Below are 17,025 nucleotides of genomic sequence, written 5' to 3'. Positions count from 1 at the left end.
CTTAAAGTTAGGAACTAGACTCATTGATCTTTGATCTTTGTATCTCTAGCACTCTGGTTAATCCAGTTGAACTCTCCGTGTGATTATCAGTAAGAATGCTAATCCTTTTTACATAATTTCCAAATGATGAAATCACGTTGGCAATAATAATTTGAGCTCCAGGCACTCTAATTTTATAATCAATTTTCATATTATGCTCAGTGTGGCATAAATCTTAATTTTCCAATTCCATCATAGTGCTTTTGCTTTTAGTTTAATAATAAAGTTTAACTGAGGTTTTACTATATGCTGGTGTTTTGTGGAATACAAAGACAGTAAGGTATATCCTTTCCCCTACAGTTTTTTTTTTTTTTTTTTTTTTAAAGATTTTATTTATTCAGTTTTTTCCCCCCAAAGCCCCAGTAGATAGTTGTATGTCATAGGTTCACATCCTTCTAGTTGCTGTACGTGGGACTCGGCCTCACGTTGGACGGAGAAGTGGTGCCTCGGGGCGCTCCCGGGATCCGAACCCGGGCCGCCAGCATCAGAGCGCGCGCACTTAACCGCTAAGCCACGGAGCCGGCCCTCCCCTACAGTTTAACTTGAGAGATAAATGTGTCCACTTAACCTAAAATTCAACTTTAAGACCATTCAAGAAAGACTAAATATAAGATTACTTTATGCCTACATCAAAACTTTAAATGTTCTGTGTTCCAGATGCCAATGCTATAAAGTATTTCCATTAAGCCACTGTCTAGATTTTGAGCATTTCTCAAATATGAAATTGTGCTAATTCGCTAATCCCAACAACTCTGTTATACAGAACTTCTATAACATTTTGCTACGTTTGCCTTCTCTTCAACCTCCATCTCTTCTTTCTCTCCATATGTACACCTGTGTTGCTATTGAACCATTTGAAAGCAGTTGCAGACTTCAAGACACTGGTCCCCTAAATATTTCAGTATGCAGGACTTCTAGATTTTAAAACCACTGCATTTTCAATTTAAGAAAAAAAAACAGAACTATCATAAACCACTTAATGTAAATTTGGAGGATTGGCATAAGTGTGAGCTAGAATGGTCTGGGGAGGCTTTATCTGAGCCAGGTCCAGAGGGTTCGGCAAGGAGAGAATGGCAAGGAGCAGTGTGCACATTAATATGGCAGCAAGATGCCTAGGCATTAAGGCATTTCAATCTTTTTTCCCCTTGGGAAATAATGTGGTATGAAGGAAAAGAGTGGAATTTTCAGGGCAAGAATAAAAACCCTTAATTTTGGGGGGGTAAAAGAGGAGAAAGGATTCAGCAAACATATCCTCCCAAAGATGGTTTGAGAACCTAAAATGGTGTTGTCAGAAAAGTCAAGCAAAGGAATTTTAAAGAGAGAGCAGTGTAAATTCAGAAGTTGATTCAGATCTCTTTGTTTTGTTGTCTCCAGAGTTGTTGGAAAGATCTAAATCTCAGAAGATTGATTTTTAAACATGTTGCTAATTTAAACAATTTAAGAGGAGTAGTAGAATTCCATTTACTCTTTTGGATTCACTTTTTATATAAAAAGCCAATACTAACTGGGTATCCTCCCAGCTTAGCAAATGTGTTCATTATATTGTAGAACCACATTAGTAATCCTTGGTTGCTATTAGATAGTGACTGTAAAGAAACCAAATAAATACACACTTAATTCTTTGCTTTGTTTCTTCTTTATTTCTAGTCATCAGGTTTTCATAGTCACTCTCTCTTTTGTCAGGAATTTTTATGTGGGGAGAAGTGCCTGGATCAGCTAATACAGACACTACTTCAGTCAGCAGACGAAGAAGCCATTACTGAATTTTTGGATGAAAACCTTAAATCAGCAAAATAAATGCTGATTTATTATTTATTATTATATAAATGAAATGGACTCATATCAAGAAGCAGACTGAGGCATGGAAATCTTTATGAATGTTCATAAACTACAGCCAAAAACACACAGTACTTACAAATATATTTTTTAATGAATCATCACATTTCTTGACCTAAGAGTTTATTTTAGGTTTCCTGTAAAGTATAGTACAACTCTTCAAGTAGAAAACAAGCATGTGTCGTTGAAAAGAGAACTAAAGTATTGAGAATTAATTAGGTGATTTAGGACAGGTCACTTGTTCTCTTTATATGCCTTTTTTTTTTTTTTAACCATCTATAAATTAATTTAAACACATTTTTTATCTGTTATTTAAGGACTTTACTACCTGGTAAAATTTAGTGATATAAGATTTATAAACTTCTTTGTAAACCCCTATTTAAAGACAAAGTACTGTTAATCATGTTAAATTTAGGCCTTAAACTGCTATTTTTAAATAAAAAGTAAATAAGAATTGTGAAGTATGTGAGGAATAACAATGAGCATCTCTAGGATATAGATTGTAGAGCTCTTTGAGAGCTGAATGAATTCTATACTGTATAAACTGCAAGCCAGTATTTAAAGTAGACTCTCTGCTTGCCTTCTGTTTCTTCTTGTTCTTTGGCTTAACTTAATGAACATCAAGAGATGTGGTGTAATATGAGTAATTCACTGCAATTGGTTTTGTGCAGTGATATATAAAACCTCGTCTTTACCTCATAGAGCTTCCAGTTGAGTGAGGAAGCCAAAATAGAAATCACCAACTCAAATACAAAGTAGGATGATGTATCTAGTAATTGTTCTCTGGAAGTTTCTTGATTAAAAAAAGAAAGGGGTTATTATTTTAGACATTCCTCAGAGAGGAACTATATGCCAGGAAAGATTAGCTAAAATAGAGTGTTAAGACCAATGGAGTAATTCGGAGGTAAAGAGGAGAGAGAAATTTCTTCCCAAATTTTTATTTTGAAAATTTTCAAACACACAGAAAAGTTTTAAAAACAATTTTTAAGAAACAGTTCAGGGGCTGGCCCAGTGGCGCAGCGGTTAAGTGCGTGCGCTCCGCTTCAGCGGCCTGGGGTTCGCAGGTTCGGATCCCAGGCGCGCATTGATGCACCGCTTGTCAAGCGATGCTGTGGCAGTGTCCCATATAAAATAGAGGAAGACAGGCACGGATGTTAGCCCAGGGCCAATCTTCCTCACACACACAAAAAAGAAACAGTTCAGTGAGCACTATATACTCTAGATTCAACATTATATATTCATTTTGCCACATTTGTTTTTCCTCTGTCTGGACACCTAACACACACACACGTGTGGTGGTTGTTGGACTATTTAAAAGTTATTTGTAGACCTCATAACACTACTCCAAAATATTTCAGCATATCCTAAGGACATTCTCCTACAGAACTATAACTTTATTATCATATGTAATTGTATAATAATAATAATAATAAAATTGTATAATATGATCAGTTGCTTTTACATATTAAAATTTCTTCAGTTATCCCCAAAATGTCTTTTTTAGCTATTTTTGTTTGTTAGTTTTGTCCAATCTAGGATCCACCCAAGATTCACACATTGCGTTTGGTTGTATCTCTTCAGTTTTTGGATTAAGCCCCCAACCTTTTTTTTCACATGACATTGACTTTTTGAAGAGTCCCGCAAGGTTGTTTTGTAGAATGGCCTACATTCTGGATTTGTCTGGCTGCTTCCTCATGCCGTTGGTAACTTTCATCCATCCCCTCAAATTATTATAAAGTAAAATTAAGTCTAAAGATTCAGAATAAACACATTTGGGAAGACTACTTCATAGGTGATGTTGTGAAATTTATACTGTATCATATCAGGAAGTTCCACTATTAGTGATGCTAAGTTTGTAAACTGTCAAATCTCTCCATTGTAATGGCACATGTTCTCCTTAATAATTAGTATGTAATCTGTGGGGAAATGGTTTGTTATCATATAAACATTTGATTCCTCATTGTTAGGCAGTTTCTGAGATGACTCCCGTGATCCCTGTTCCTGGCAGTCATGCACTTGTGTAATCTCCTCCCCTTAAACATGGACTGGATTTATTGACTCTCATCTAACAAATAAAATATGAAAGAAGTGGTGGGATTGTCACTTCTACCTGATATTAGGTTATAACAAGACTTGCTTCTGGCTCTGTCTTTCTGTCTCTGTCTCTCTGTCTTGCTCTCTTTCTGTCTCTGCCTCTGCCTCTCTCTTGGGCCACTCAACTTGGTGGAAGCAAGGCAATGTCATGAGCAGCCCCATGGAGTGGCTCACATCACATTGTGTGGCAAAAGTAAGACCCCTGGTCTGACAGCCCTCAAGGAACTGAAGCCTGCCAACTAGCTCATGAGTGAGCTTGGAAGCAGATCACTCCACCCTACTCATGTCTTGAAATGACTGTGGCCCTGGCCAACAGCTTAACTACAATTCCAGGAGAGCCCTTGAGCCAGAGGCACCCGGCTAACCTGCTCCAGGATGCCTGACCCTCAGAAACTGAGTAAATTAATGTTTGCTGTTTTCAGCTACTAATTGTTGGGGTAGTTTGTTACACCAGAATAGGTAGCTAATGCACCCAATGATCTTTCATCTCATTGATTTAACATCAATTAATGATTCTTGCTTTGCCTGAATCAGCTGTTGCACTGGGAGTTACAAGATTGTGTAACTCTCATTCTTTCATTCCTTCTACATTTATTAGCTGGTGTTCTTTAAAGAAAGCTTTCCTTTGTTTTTCCTCTCACTTTCTCTGAGTTGAGAGGTAATTTAATCCTATTTGGATTGATCATTATTATTTCCCTAGGAGTAGGCATTGCCTCCCAAAATAATTGATGTCTCTGGAGAATCTGATATAATTTGAGAGAATATTGAAGGAATAGAGAGTTTCAGGGTAAAAATTAGAAACAGAGAAAATGATTTTTGTTTTCAGGCATTTTACATAACACAAACTTTTTCAAAGGAAATATAAATATTAAACATTGTCTGAAACGAGGCAAAATGCAGATACTCTAATTTCCTATACTATGTCAAGTATGAGACCATCTACAATTTTTTAAATTCTACCTTTTTTCCCAAAAAAACACTAAATACATAAATCCCCAAAACATGATTTCTGCAAAAAATTCGTTAATTTGAGAAAGTGAAAAACTGTAAGAGAGAAAGCAAGAGAAAAGAGTATTGATTTGTTACCATTCATTCATATGATGATCAGTATTAACATTCTACACATGCCAAGGAAGGGAAGGCTTTAAGAGGGAAAGAGGACAAAAGGGAAAGTGCTTCTTTAGCCAAAGGGAGGCACCACCTTAGTGTGTCCAGTAACCCTCCTACTGCCGCCAAGGTCTTTGCCCTTCCTTCATACTCCAGCTGTGGGTTTTCCTTAAAGCACACAATTTATTTGGAGGAAAAAGAAGTCAAAACAATTGAATAGTGGAGCTATGTACCTACAGAAATTCCAGTGGTATTTTTCTCAAACCTCTGTATTACTTGGACATCTTGCCATAATGCAGATTTTGATTCAGTAGGTCCAGGGCCTGTGATTCTACATTTCCAACAAGCTCCCCTGTGATGGTGGATGCTGCTGACCCACAAATAACACTTGGAGTAGCAAGGACCTAGGACATCTATTATTCAATTAATGGATACTTTCAGTTGTTATACACTTTATTTTCATACAATAGGAGTCAATTAAAGTCATAATCCTACTTCATTCAGATAGACTTATTCTCCCAAACTACAAAGACAAACGATATCTTTTAACTTTTAGTAGAAAAATGTTAGGAATGAACATAGAAGCCAAAGATAAATCAGGGTTCTTGTAAAAAATCTGGAAAGCCAAAGTTTGTTGCCTCATATGCACAACACTTTTAGGATATCAAGGAAGAACTTAATTTAAAAAATAAACTTTAGGGGCCGGCCCGGTGGCTTAGCGGTTAAGTGCGCGCGCTCCGCTGCTGGCAGCCCGGGTTCGGATCCCGGGCGCGCACCGATGTACCACTTCTCCGGCCATGCTGAGGCCGTGTCCCACATACAGCAACTAGAAGGATGTGCAACTATGACATACAACTATCTACTGGGGCTTTGGGGGAAAAAATAAATAAATAAATAAATAAATAAATAAATAAACTTTATGGGGCCAGCCCAGTAGCCTAGTGGTTAAGTGTGCGTGCTCCGCTGCGGCGGCTCGGGGTTCGCAGGTTCAGATCCCGGGCGCGCACGGATGCACCGCGTGTCAAGCCATGCTGTGGCCCTGTCCCAAATAAAATAGAGGAAGATGGGCATGGACGTTAGCCCAGAGCCAATCTTCCTCAGCAAAAAGAGAAGGATTAGCATCGGATGTTAGCTCAGGGCTAATCTTCCGCACACACAAAAAATAAAAGAATTTAAAAAAAATAAACTTGAGAGATTTTTTTAATTGAATTTGAAATTGAGTCAAGGGACCTAGGATCAACACACTACTACAGACAGTCAATAATTTTTTAAAATATTTTTGAAAGCATATTGCTCTTATATTGGGGGGCAATAATGATTAGGAGGATATGTGTTGGGGGGGGGGTGTAGCTTCTGGGATGCTGGTAATACTCTATTTCTTGACCCGAGTGGAGGTTACAAGGGTGTATTCCTTTTGTGATAATTTGTTGCATTTACAATTTTGATTTTTTCCCTTTTCTGTATGTGTGCTACACTTTAAAGTTTTTAAATAATGAATTTAAAATTTTTTAAAGTATATAACTGATTTGAAACAAATTAGCTGCCCCTAAACAACGTGGAACAGAAGTCATGCCTCAGGCAGCTCAATCGCTAGGCACTCTCCAATTGAGCGAGAGTGGACCCATAAAAACTCTTGTGGCAGCCAACAACTAAAGGCATTGCAAGTCATTTTGGATATAGAAATAAAGGAGTGAACGGTCTGTAGACTCTATTTAAAAATCAGAGTGAAAAACAATACTGATGGGGCCCAGGATGACAAACTGGCAGCCCCTGACTGCGCGCAGGACCTGAGTTAGGTGTGGTGGAGAGTAAGGGGCAGTACTCGCGTGGGGCGGGAGGAGGAGGCGGTGGAGAATCACTTATACATGGCGCCGAAGCCTGAATTCCGGCAAGGCGAACCTGTGCTGTGCTTTCATGGGCTTCTTCTTTATGAAACAAAGTGTGTAAAGGTTGCGATAAAGGACAAACAAGTCAAATACTTGATATATTATAGTGGTTGGAATAAAAACTGGGATGAATGGGTTCCGGAAACCAGAGTACTCAAATACATGGAACCAATCTGCAGAAGTAGAGCTTCAAGAAACCAATCAGGAGCAATATTCAGAGGGGAAGATGAGAGGAGCTGCCCCAGGAAAGAAGATATCTGATCTGCAAGAGAAAAATGTTGGAGTCACCAGGAAATGGAAATGGTGGCAGTACTCGTGAGATGCCTCAGCCTCCTTAGCAGGAAAGGGCCCAAGGAGATCCTGCTGTGGAAGCATTCATGAAAAGAGCTGAAGTTCAAAATTTTTGAAGGACTAAAATCATGGCTTGCTGATGACTGAGGCTTATGTATCAGGCAAAAACAGCTCTTTTGTCTTCCTGCTGAGAAGAATGTGGATTCCATTGTAGAGGATTATGCAAATTACCAGAAATCTTGAGGAAACACAGATAGTTAGGTAATAATAATGCTGTTACTGAAGTTGTGTCAGGAATAAAAGAATAATAGAATGTAATGTTGGGCACTCAGCTACTCTACAAATTTGAAAGATCCCAGTACACTGAAATCCTTGAAGATTGCCCTGAGGTACCCTGTCCCAGGTGTATGGAGCTCTGCATCTAGTGAGAATTGGAGCAATGTTGGCCCATATACCTCTAGATGAGAAGAGTCTTATTTTATTTTTGACTGAACAATCTTCACGATTTCCTGGCAAAGAATTCTGCAACTTTTTTTTTTTTAATTTTTTTTTCTTTTATTAATTTTTTTCCCCCAAAGCCCCAGTAGATAGTTGTATGTCATAGCTGCACATCCTTCTAGCCGCTGCATGTGGGACGTGGCCTCAGCATGGCCGGAGAAGCGGTGCATCGGTGCGCGCCCGGATCCGAACCCGGGCCGCCCGTAGCGGAACGCGCGCGCTTAACCGCTAAGCCATGGGGCCAGCCCTATTCTGCAACTTTATTTAGTGCCAGTAATTATGAAGTGGCTCATCCTAAGAGGAGGTATAATTTAAAGTAAATTAAATGCACAGATCTTAAGAGACAGTTCATTGAATTTGGCAATTGCGTGCACCCGTGTAACCACCAGCACAATCAAGAAGAGAACATTTTCTTCACCCCAAAAATTTCCTTGTGTTCCTTTCCAGTCAATTCAGCAATCTGCCAACCCCCTGTCCCCAACAGTGACAGCCTCTATAATGATTTTTATTCATCATAGCTTATTTTCACTGTTCTGAACTTCACGTAAATGGTCATACAGTATGTGCTCTTGTATATCTGGCTTCTTTTGTTTAACATAAAATTTTTGAAGTTCATTTACATTATTGCATGTGCAAAGGTTCTTTTTTATTTCTGAGTAGTATGACAGTATATGAATATACCACAATTAATTTTTTTCATTCTCCTATTGATACACGTTTGGATTATTCCCAGTTTTGGGATATTGTGAATAAAGCTACCATGAACATTCTTGTACAAGTCTTTTTGTGGACAGATGTTTTAATTTCCCTTGGGCAAATGCCTAGGAGTGAAATTATTGGGCATTTAACATTCAGAGAAACTACCAAACAGTTTTTTTAAGTGGATATACCAATTTATATTCCTATTGTTAATATATGAGGGTTCCAATGGCTCCCTATTGTCACCAACATTTAGTATCGTTGATCTTTTTAAGTTTAGCCATTCCAGTGCATGTGCAGAGTTTTTTCATTGTGAATACAATTTGCATTCATCTGATGATGAATGACATTGAGCAGCTTTTCATATATTTATTGGCTATTGGGTATATGTATTTCAGATATTTTTTACCAGTCTATAGCTTGCCTTTGTTTTTACTGCTTTTTGATGGACAAAAGCTTGTAATCTTGTTGAAGTTCATTTCATCAATTTTTTTTGTTTTATGATTTTATTTATTTATTTTTTTCCCCCAAAGGCCCAGTAGATAGTTGTATGTCATAGCTGCACATCCTTCTAGTTGCTGTATGTGGGATGCAGCCTCAGCATGGCCGGAGAAGTGGTGCGTAGGTGCATGCCCAGGATCTGAACCCGGGCCGCCAGCAGCAGAGCGTGCGCACTTAACCGCTAAGCCACGGGGCCGGCCCCTCATCAATTTTTTTAAGGTTAGTGTTCTTTGTGTCCTAAAAAATCTTTGCCTGCCTCAAAGTCACAGAGATAATCTTCTATGATTTCTTTTAGAAGCTTTATAGTTTCACTTTTCTGTTTAATATTAAGATCTATTTTGAATTAATTTTTGTTTATGGTATAAGGTAGGGATCAAGGTTAATTTTTTTCACATTGTGATCCAGTTGTTCAACACTATTTGTTGAAAAGACTTTCCTTTCTCCATTGAATTGCATTGATACCAATGCTATGTTTCTAAAATTTAAAATTCAGTTCCTTTTTCTTTTTTGTGAGGAAGATTAGCCCTGAGCTAACATATGTTGCCAATCCTCCTCTTTTTTGTGTGTGTGTGAGATCAGCCCTGTGCTAACATCTGCCAATCCTCTTTTTTTTTTTTTTTTTGCTAAGGAAGACTGGCCCTGGGCTAACATCCGTGCCCATCTTCCTCCACTTTATATGGGACGCTGTCACAGCATGGCTTGCCAAGCAGTGTGTTGGTACGTGCCCAGGATCTGAACCGGCGGACCCTGGGCCGCCACAGCGGAGCACGCAGACTTAACCACTTGCACCACCGGGCCAGCCCCACCAATCCTCCTCTTTTTGCAGAGGAAGATTGACCCTGGGCTAACATCCGTGCCCATCTTCCTCTACTTTATATGTGGGACACCTGCCACAGTGTGGCTTGATAAGCGGTGTGCATAAGTCCAAGCCCAGGATCTGAACCCGCAAACCCTGGGCCGCCACAGCGGAGCGCACGCACTTAACCGCTGCACCACCAGGCTGGCCCAAAAAGTCAGTTCCTCAATTGCACTAGCCACATTTCAAGAACTCAAGAGCTACAGGTGACTTCTGGCTACCGTATCAGTCAGTGCAGATATAAAATATTTGCAACATCGCAGGAAGTTCTGTGACAGCACTGCTCTAGACCTTAGGGCACAGTGTCTACTAAATATTTTGAATTCTGTGAAGGGTTAGCTAAACCAAATAACAAAGGGCAGATATAAGAAAGTTAAAAATCAATCACTGAACTTATATGAGGTACTTAGAGTAGTCAAATTCAAAGAAACACAAAGTAGAATGGGGGTTACCAGGAGTTTTGGGGTGGGGAAAGGAGAGTTATTGTGAATGGGTACAAAGTTTCAGTTTTGCAAGATGAAAAGAGTTCTGGAGATGGATGGTGGTGATGGTTGCAAAAAAATGTGAATGTACTTAACGCCCAAGAAATGTACACTTTAAAATCGTTAAAATGGTAAATATTATGTTACATATATTGTACTAATACAAAAAAATTTTTTTAACTGCTTTTTCCCCAGCTGGTGTTTAGTGCAGGTGAGAAAGCAATTGGTATTATTAGTGACTTAATTCTCTCTGGTCTATCTGAGGGATACCCAATAGAGGTACAGGGGAGATATTGGAGCCCAGAGCCCCACTTAGTTTAATGTCTCTATCTTAGGGTATTTCCAGTAGACCCTCTTCAGCTAACAGGAAAAGAGAGAAAAACAATTTGACTGAGTTATTCTCCTGTTATGAGTTATCCACCTATTCATGTAACACTAAAGATTTCGTTCATTGGGTTATGGGAACCACTGCAAACCAGTAGCAGGAACAGTTCGGTTTTTAAATAAAAGTTCTCTGTTTTTTTAGTTAATCTCTAAGCACTTGATATTGACGATTTAACTAACAGACAATGTTGATCAATATATATAAAAAATACTTTTATAAAGCATAGACTGTACTATTTTAATTCAGGGAACATCTGGGCATATATGAATACCAAACTCTGAGGATCTTGTGCTTTTGTACAAGATCCTATTTGTTTAAATATCTTAATTTAAAACTCTCGTTAAAACTCCTTAATAAAAACATTTCAGAATCTTCAACTGATTTGTGGAAAGGAAGTGAAAGAAGCAGTATTAGACGACTAGAAAACATTCATATTAAGAGCTTATGAAAATAATCTTGCTCCTCAGGAGATGTGTTGATTTGGTGAGATGCCAATCCATCTATATTTAGAAGCCTGATTTGCATATTTGAGGACATCTATAAATGTTATTCACTAGGACCTCATCTCTGTCAAAGACAGTCTAATGAATCTATGGATACAGTTTAGTATTGAAAATATTGCAGTACCTTTCAGAACCTTTCAAAAGAAGCAACATTAAAAGCTGGAAGTTTTCTTTGCAGAAATTGCTCATGGTTTCAAATTAGGAGGTGCCTCATTTTTCAAAAACTCTAAAAGAAAAGCTAACAGTGATTGAATATATTCTAGGCACAGTGTAAGCATTTAATTAATTATCGTTCTAATCAACAAATATTTGTTGAAGCATCCTATGTCCTACTCAATTTATCTCATTCCATCCATCACACAATCCTATGAATATTATCCCCACTTTACAAAGAGGGAAAAGCTGTCAGAGAGAAGTCACACAATTAACAAATACTAAAACGAGGCTTCTACTCTGGACTTCAAAGACAATGCTCTAAACCATCCAATCCAGGAGAATTAACGCTTTTTGATTCTGTTAGCTAAAGCAGTCCACCCCAAGAAGCCTCGCGATATTACTCAAACTACTACTCCCGACATGCAAAGCGGCTTCTGTTGGTCAGCCTATGCCGGTGAGTCTGGAGAGCCCCAGCATGCCTCGAGGCGCGAAAGGCAACCTGGGAGCCGTAGTTCTCTTGGACGCGTACCGGTATTGCCAGCGCGGCAGTGGCGGCTCTCTCGGTTCCGGCTAGCGGATCTTGTGAGGGCGAGCTGAGGCGGAGAAAGGGCGCGGAACTGGAAAAGGGTGAGTCAGGCACTGTCTACGCGATAAAGAGAGGCAGCAGCGTGGCGTAGGGCTGAGTTGAGGAAGTGCGGCCCCTGCGACAGTCTATTCAGGGAGACCGCGATCTTAGCGCCGGCGAGAGGAGGGTGAGGAGGAGCCAGAGCCCGGTCCTTGCACCCGTTCTCGCCCTCGGCACCGCGCCGCCATCTCCACCATGCAGTCCCGGGAAGAAGCTCCGCGTTCTCGCCGCCTCGCCAGTCCCCGCGGGGGGAGGCGGCCCAAGAGGATTTCCAAGCCCTCGGTTTCGGCTTTTTTCACGGGCCCGGAGGAGCTGAAGGACACGGCCCATTCTGCAGCCCTGCTGGCCCAGCTCAAGTCGTTCTACGACGCGCGGCTGCTATGTGATGTGACCATCGAGGTGGTGACACCTGGCAGCGGGCCTGGCACAGGCCGCCTATTTTCCTGCAACCGTAATGTGCTGGCTGCCGCGTGTCCCTACTTCAAGAGCATGTTCACCGGCGGCATGTACGAGAGCCAGCAGGCGAGCGTGACTATGCACGATGTGGATGCCGAGTCCTTCGAGGTCTTGGTTGACTACTGCTACACGGGTCGCGTGTCTCTAAGCGAGGCCAACGTGCAGCGCCTCTACGCGGCCTCCGACATGCTACAGCTGGAATATGTGCGAGAAGCCTGTGCCTCCTTCCTAGCCCGCCGCCTAGACCTGGCCAACTGCACCGCTATCCTCAAGTTTGCGGACGCCTTCGACCATCACAAACTGCGATCGCAGGCCCAGTCCTTTATAGCTCACAACTTCAAGCAGCTCAGCCGGATGGGTTCAGTTCGGGAGGAGACTCTGGCAGATCTGACCTTGGCCCAGCTGCTGGCTGTCCTGCGCTTGGATAGTCTAGACATCGAAAGTGAGCGGACAGTGTGTCATGTGGCCATGCAGTGGTTGGAGGCGGCTCCCAAGGAGCGTGGGCCTAGTGCAGCAGAAGTCTTCAAGTGTGTCCGCTGGACACAATTCACTGATGAAGATCAGGATTACCTGGAAGGGCTGTTGACCAAGCCCATTGTGAAGAAGTACTGTCCGGACCTTATTGAAGGGGCCCTGCAGATGCGATGCGGTGACATGTTGTACAAGTCTGTGGTGCCTAAGTCAGAGGACAGCAGCAGCTCTGTTGTATCCGCAGCAGAAAATCCACCCCAGAGGCTGGGCATGTGTGCCAAGGAGATGGTGATCTTCTTTGGACATCCCAGAGATCCCTTTCTCTGCTATGACCCGTACTCGGGGGACATTTACACAATGCCATCACCATTGACCAGCTTGGCTCATACTAAGACTGTCACCTCCTCAGCAGTCTGTGTCTCTCCAGACCATGACATCTATCTAGCTGCCCAGCCCAGGAAAGACCTCTGGGTATATAAACCAGCCCAGAATAGTTGGCAGCAACTTGCAGACCGCTTGCTCTGCCGTGAGGGCATGGATGTGGCATACCTCAATGGCTACATTTACATTTTGGGTGGGCGAGACCCTGTTACCGGAGTTAAATTGAAGGAAGTGGAATGCTACAGTGTTCAGAGGAACCAGTGGGCGCTAGTGGCTCCTGTACCCCATTCCTTCTATTCCTTTGAACTAATAGTGGTTCAGAACTATCTTTATGCTGTGAACAGTAAACGCATGCTCTGCTATGATCCTAGCCACAATATGTGGCTGAACTGTGCTTCTCTTAAACGAAGTGACTTTCAGGAAGCCTGTGTCTTCAATGATGAGATCTATTGTATCTGTGACATCCCAGTCATGAAGGTCTATAACCCAGCCAGGGGAGAATGGAGGCGGATTAGTAATATTCCCTTGGACTCAGAGACCCATAACTACCAGATTGTCAATCATGGTCAAAAGTTGCTCCTCATCACTTCTACCACCCCACAGTGGAAAAAAAACCGGGTGACTGTGTATGAATATGATACTAGGGAAGACCAGTGGATTAATATAGGTACTATGTTAGGTCTATTGCAATTTGACTCTGGCTTTATTTGCCTCTGTGCTCGGGTTTATCCTTCCTGCCTTGAACCTGGTCAGAGTTTCATCACTGAGGAAGATGATGCACGGAGTGAATCTAGTACTGAATGGGACTTAGATGGATTCAGTGAGCTGGACTCTGAGTCAGGAAGTTCAAGTTCTTTTTCTGATGATGAAGTCTGGGTACAGGTAGCACCTCAGCGAAATGCACAGGATCAGCAGGGTTCTTTGTAAATATTTTGAAACACCGAGATGTTTCTACTGCTATGGAATGTATCTTAAAAAGATATCCTCTCCTTTTTCTGGAAAAAAAAAAAAAAGGTGATTAGGACCGCAGATTTGGTTTAGAAAGGGTAATGTTTGAATTACTAATGTAATGTTGCAAAATTTAAGCAGTCCACATAAGAATTTACTGTGCTAAAAGTTGAGATTGAAATATGCAAAAAGTGAGCTATATCGTTGATTAGAAAGCTTGGTGGTTTTTTCATTGTTCAGTTATTCATTGCACCAGTGGATTGTTTTGGTTAGTTACAGTAGTTTGTATTTTGATTATCTAATTTAGTCTTCTGTTAACTTTTTAATTCTATTAGTGCCACAAAGAATTTAACTTCTTAATTTTTATAATAGAAAATTGGACTAGAAATTGTTGGTAGGGTTTTGAAGGTTTATATTTTCCTTCAGAATAATGAAAGTAGTAGATTTCCCAAATTTTAAACTAGTCAGTTTCTAATATTCTAAGTTAATATAGTTTGTTAAAATTTGTTTTTTTTTCCCTTCTGCAAATTAAAAAAAATTGGACACATACACATTAATAGTGATTCATTTTGGTAATGTGAAGAGTGGTCTTAAGAGCTCTCAAAGTGAAAAAAACTTGGGATTCCACTGTTCTAAAAGAATTTCACTTTTAATTTTGGAATATAAAATGTGTATTTGCTAATTGTGACCATTTTTCTGTCTTAACATCCATTCTAGTAGTGTCACCAATTATTTAAACACTCTTCTAAACCAAAAAACAATAGGTAACTTGCTCTGTAAGTTCATATTTTTCATCTGTATCTGATACATGCTTCATTGAATCAGAGGAGCAATCCTTTTTTTCACTGGACATATGATTGGGTAATGTAAATTTTTATCCATTGGTCATGGCTTGTCTTAAAAAGTTTTTATGCTTTCCTAAAATATTTTGGCTGTGCGGTTTTGGTGTTTGTCTTAGAGGATTCTTCAGCAGGAAGTGATTTATTCTTTACTGTTTTTGTGAGGTAATATTGGTTTCAAAAATATGTATAAACTAAATACAGTATTTTATTGAGATCTCTAGTTATTGTGTCTATCATCTATAAAATCAAGTGCCAGCAGAGAACTTTAAAACTTTAAGCTGTGTATAGAACTGTTTTGTGGAGCATTGAAATATTGTCAGATTTGTATGTCACTGGAAATGATTATCAGCTTGAAGCTATTTTTGTATTAAAAGTTGACAGTTAAAGAACGTAGTGGATGGTGGCATTTGGGGCCAATAGTGAAAGTATGTTTCCTCTCAAATGTTTCCCTAAGCAGTGGTATACATGGTTTTTTTATTAGAATATTTGTATCTGTTCTGTATTTCTCTGTGAACCATGTTTCAGTCTTTCTTCTTTGGGTTGTTTTGTTTTGTTTGTATGCCCATAATATAAGGGAAAGTCCAGAAATAGAGACTAAATCGCACAAAATTGACCTTGTTAAATACAAGAATATATAGGTGCTTACCTTTTGAGGGTCTGTTAATACATATGGTTGTCACAATCCATATACGTGATAAATGGTGTACATATACAGATGCTTATGGTCTATAAATTTTTCTGTACCCATTTAGAATTATCTTCTTGAATCTTTGTTCACTAACATGCTAATTCCTCTTCCATGTTTATTCTCTAGTGACGGAATGCTAACATTTCGTACACCCTGGCAGAGTACTGAGGAGTGTGTTCCTGGATTGGGAACTGAATTTTGAATGAAAAGAGAGAGAGGCAGAGAGAAAAGGATTAAAAAAAAACACACAGATAATGTTTTCTTAGCCATTTAGGTTGGCCATTTGAAGAGTCCACAAGACTTTCTTGTTTAACATTATTTCTAGTGAAATAAGAGTCTTGCCCTAGCAGTATGTGCTCCTTCAAACGGCAGACATGCTTTAGTGGCCTAAGGCTAACTTTTGTTCCGTTTGATATCAGGGATGTTATAAGCACTGCTCTTAACATAGAAAGCTATTTTCTTAATAGTGTTATTTTTTGGCCAACTTTTCTTTACCAGTAACTTCTTGATAGCTTTTTGTTTTGTAAGGTTGAAATAGGACAATGCTTATTTCGACCAGATTATCCATCTGCAGGATTAAGATATGCAACCGATTGATAATAGACAAAATCTCTAATTTGCCCTTCTCAACCTTTAGGTTAGGTACAAGCTAATTAGTAGTAAATCTTGGTTTACAAAAAGGTTTTCTTGGGAAGGATTTTGGTTTCATGATATATTTGTGAATTAGGGAATATTTGTTAACCATTTTATAGCTAAGTGATTTGTACATGGTTAGTTACAAATAAAACTGGCACTAGAACCCAGGCCTTCTGACCTCTTAATTTAGTGATTCTGCTAAAGGTTTAAAACCCTTGCTTACACAGTGAGTGACACAATTAACAGCGTTGAAATCCCTTCTTGACAGGAAAGCACCTTTGTCTCAATTTTACAATTAATTGGCACATCTTTTAGCAAATGCTCAACATAATGTTGATTGTAGGACTACTGTTTTTAAGCTTTAGAATGATCTTAATTATTTTTTGTATCTGTGTGTCTGTCGTCTGAAGAACCCAAACTATTTCAAATACTTTAAAAATTCAAACCATAAGTGGCATTGGTGTTTTTAAAAGAATAAAATAAAAGACTAATTTAGCAAATAATTTGTTTAGTTTGGGTTTAGGATTAAATTTAAGCAATAGTTCCCTTCTGTCTCCTCAGGTTGAGCAGTGTTTTTTCTGTTTTCTACCTGGCTCTTTTTGAGAATCTGATGAAAGCTTTTGGCCCATTCCCCAGAAAAATGTA

The 17,025-nt window shown here is 39.7% G+C and overlaps 2 protein-coding genes and 1 pseudogene across 5 annotated transcripts in view; all 3 read left to right on the top strand.

Annotated features, from left to right (window-relative positions):
- MTRF1 (mitochondrial translation release factor 1) overlaps positions 1–2,699 on the top strand; it is a 39,003-nt gene extending 36,304 nt beyond the window's left edge. For all 4 annotated transcript variants that reach the window (XM_087436011.1, XM_014789947.2, XM_087436012.1 and 1 more), the window contains one exon: positions 1,723–2,699. In XM_087436011.1, coding sequence (XP_087292137.1) covers positions 1,723–1,836 — 114 coding nt within the window. In that variant the 3' untranslated portion in view covers positions 1,837–2,699. The remainder of the gene's footprint in view (positions 1–1,722) is intronic.
- A 4,241-nt stretch (positions 2,700–6,940) lies between these two features.
- LOC101402619 (mortality factor 4-like protein 1 pseudogene) lies at positions 6,941–11,907 on the top strand (annotated as a pseudogene).
- KBTBD7 (kelch repeat and BTB domain containing 7) lies at positions 10,959–16,543 on the top strand. The gene has a single exon (XM_004433615.3). It carries the CDS (start codon positions 12,154–12,156, stop codon positions 14,191–14,193), a length of 2,040 nt encoding a protein of 679 aa, XP_004433672.1. The 5' UTR covers positions 10,959–12,153; the 3' UTR covers positions 14,194–16,543.
- Positions 16,544–17,025: the final 482 nt, after the last annotated feature.

This window comes from Ceratotherium simum, chromosome 10, assembly GCF_057802395.1.
Source record: "Ceratotherium simum simum isolate JZ-2026a chromosome 10, ASM5780239v1, whole genome shotgun sequence".
Classification (NCBI taxonomy): domain Eukaryota; kingdom Metazoa; phylum Chordata; class Mammalia; order Perissodactyla; family Rhinocerotidae; genus Ceratotherium; species Ceratotherium simum.
The sequence above is the reverse complement of the archived record's forward strand: the minus strand, read 5'-3'. Positions and strand labels throughout refer to the sequence as shown.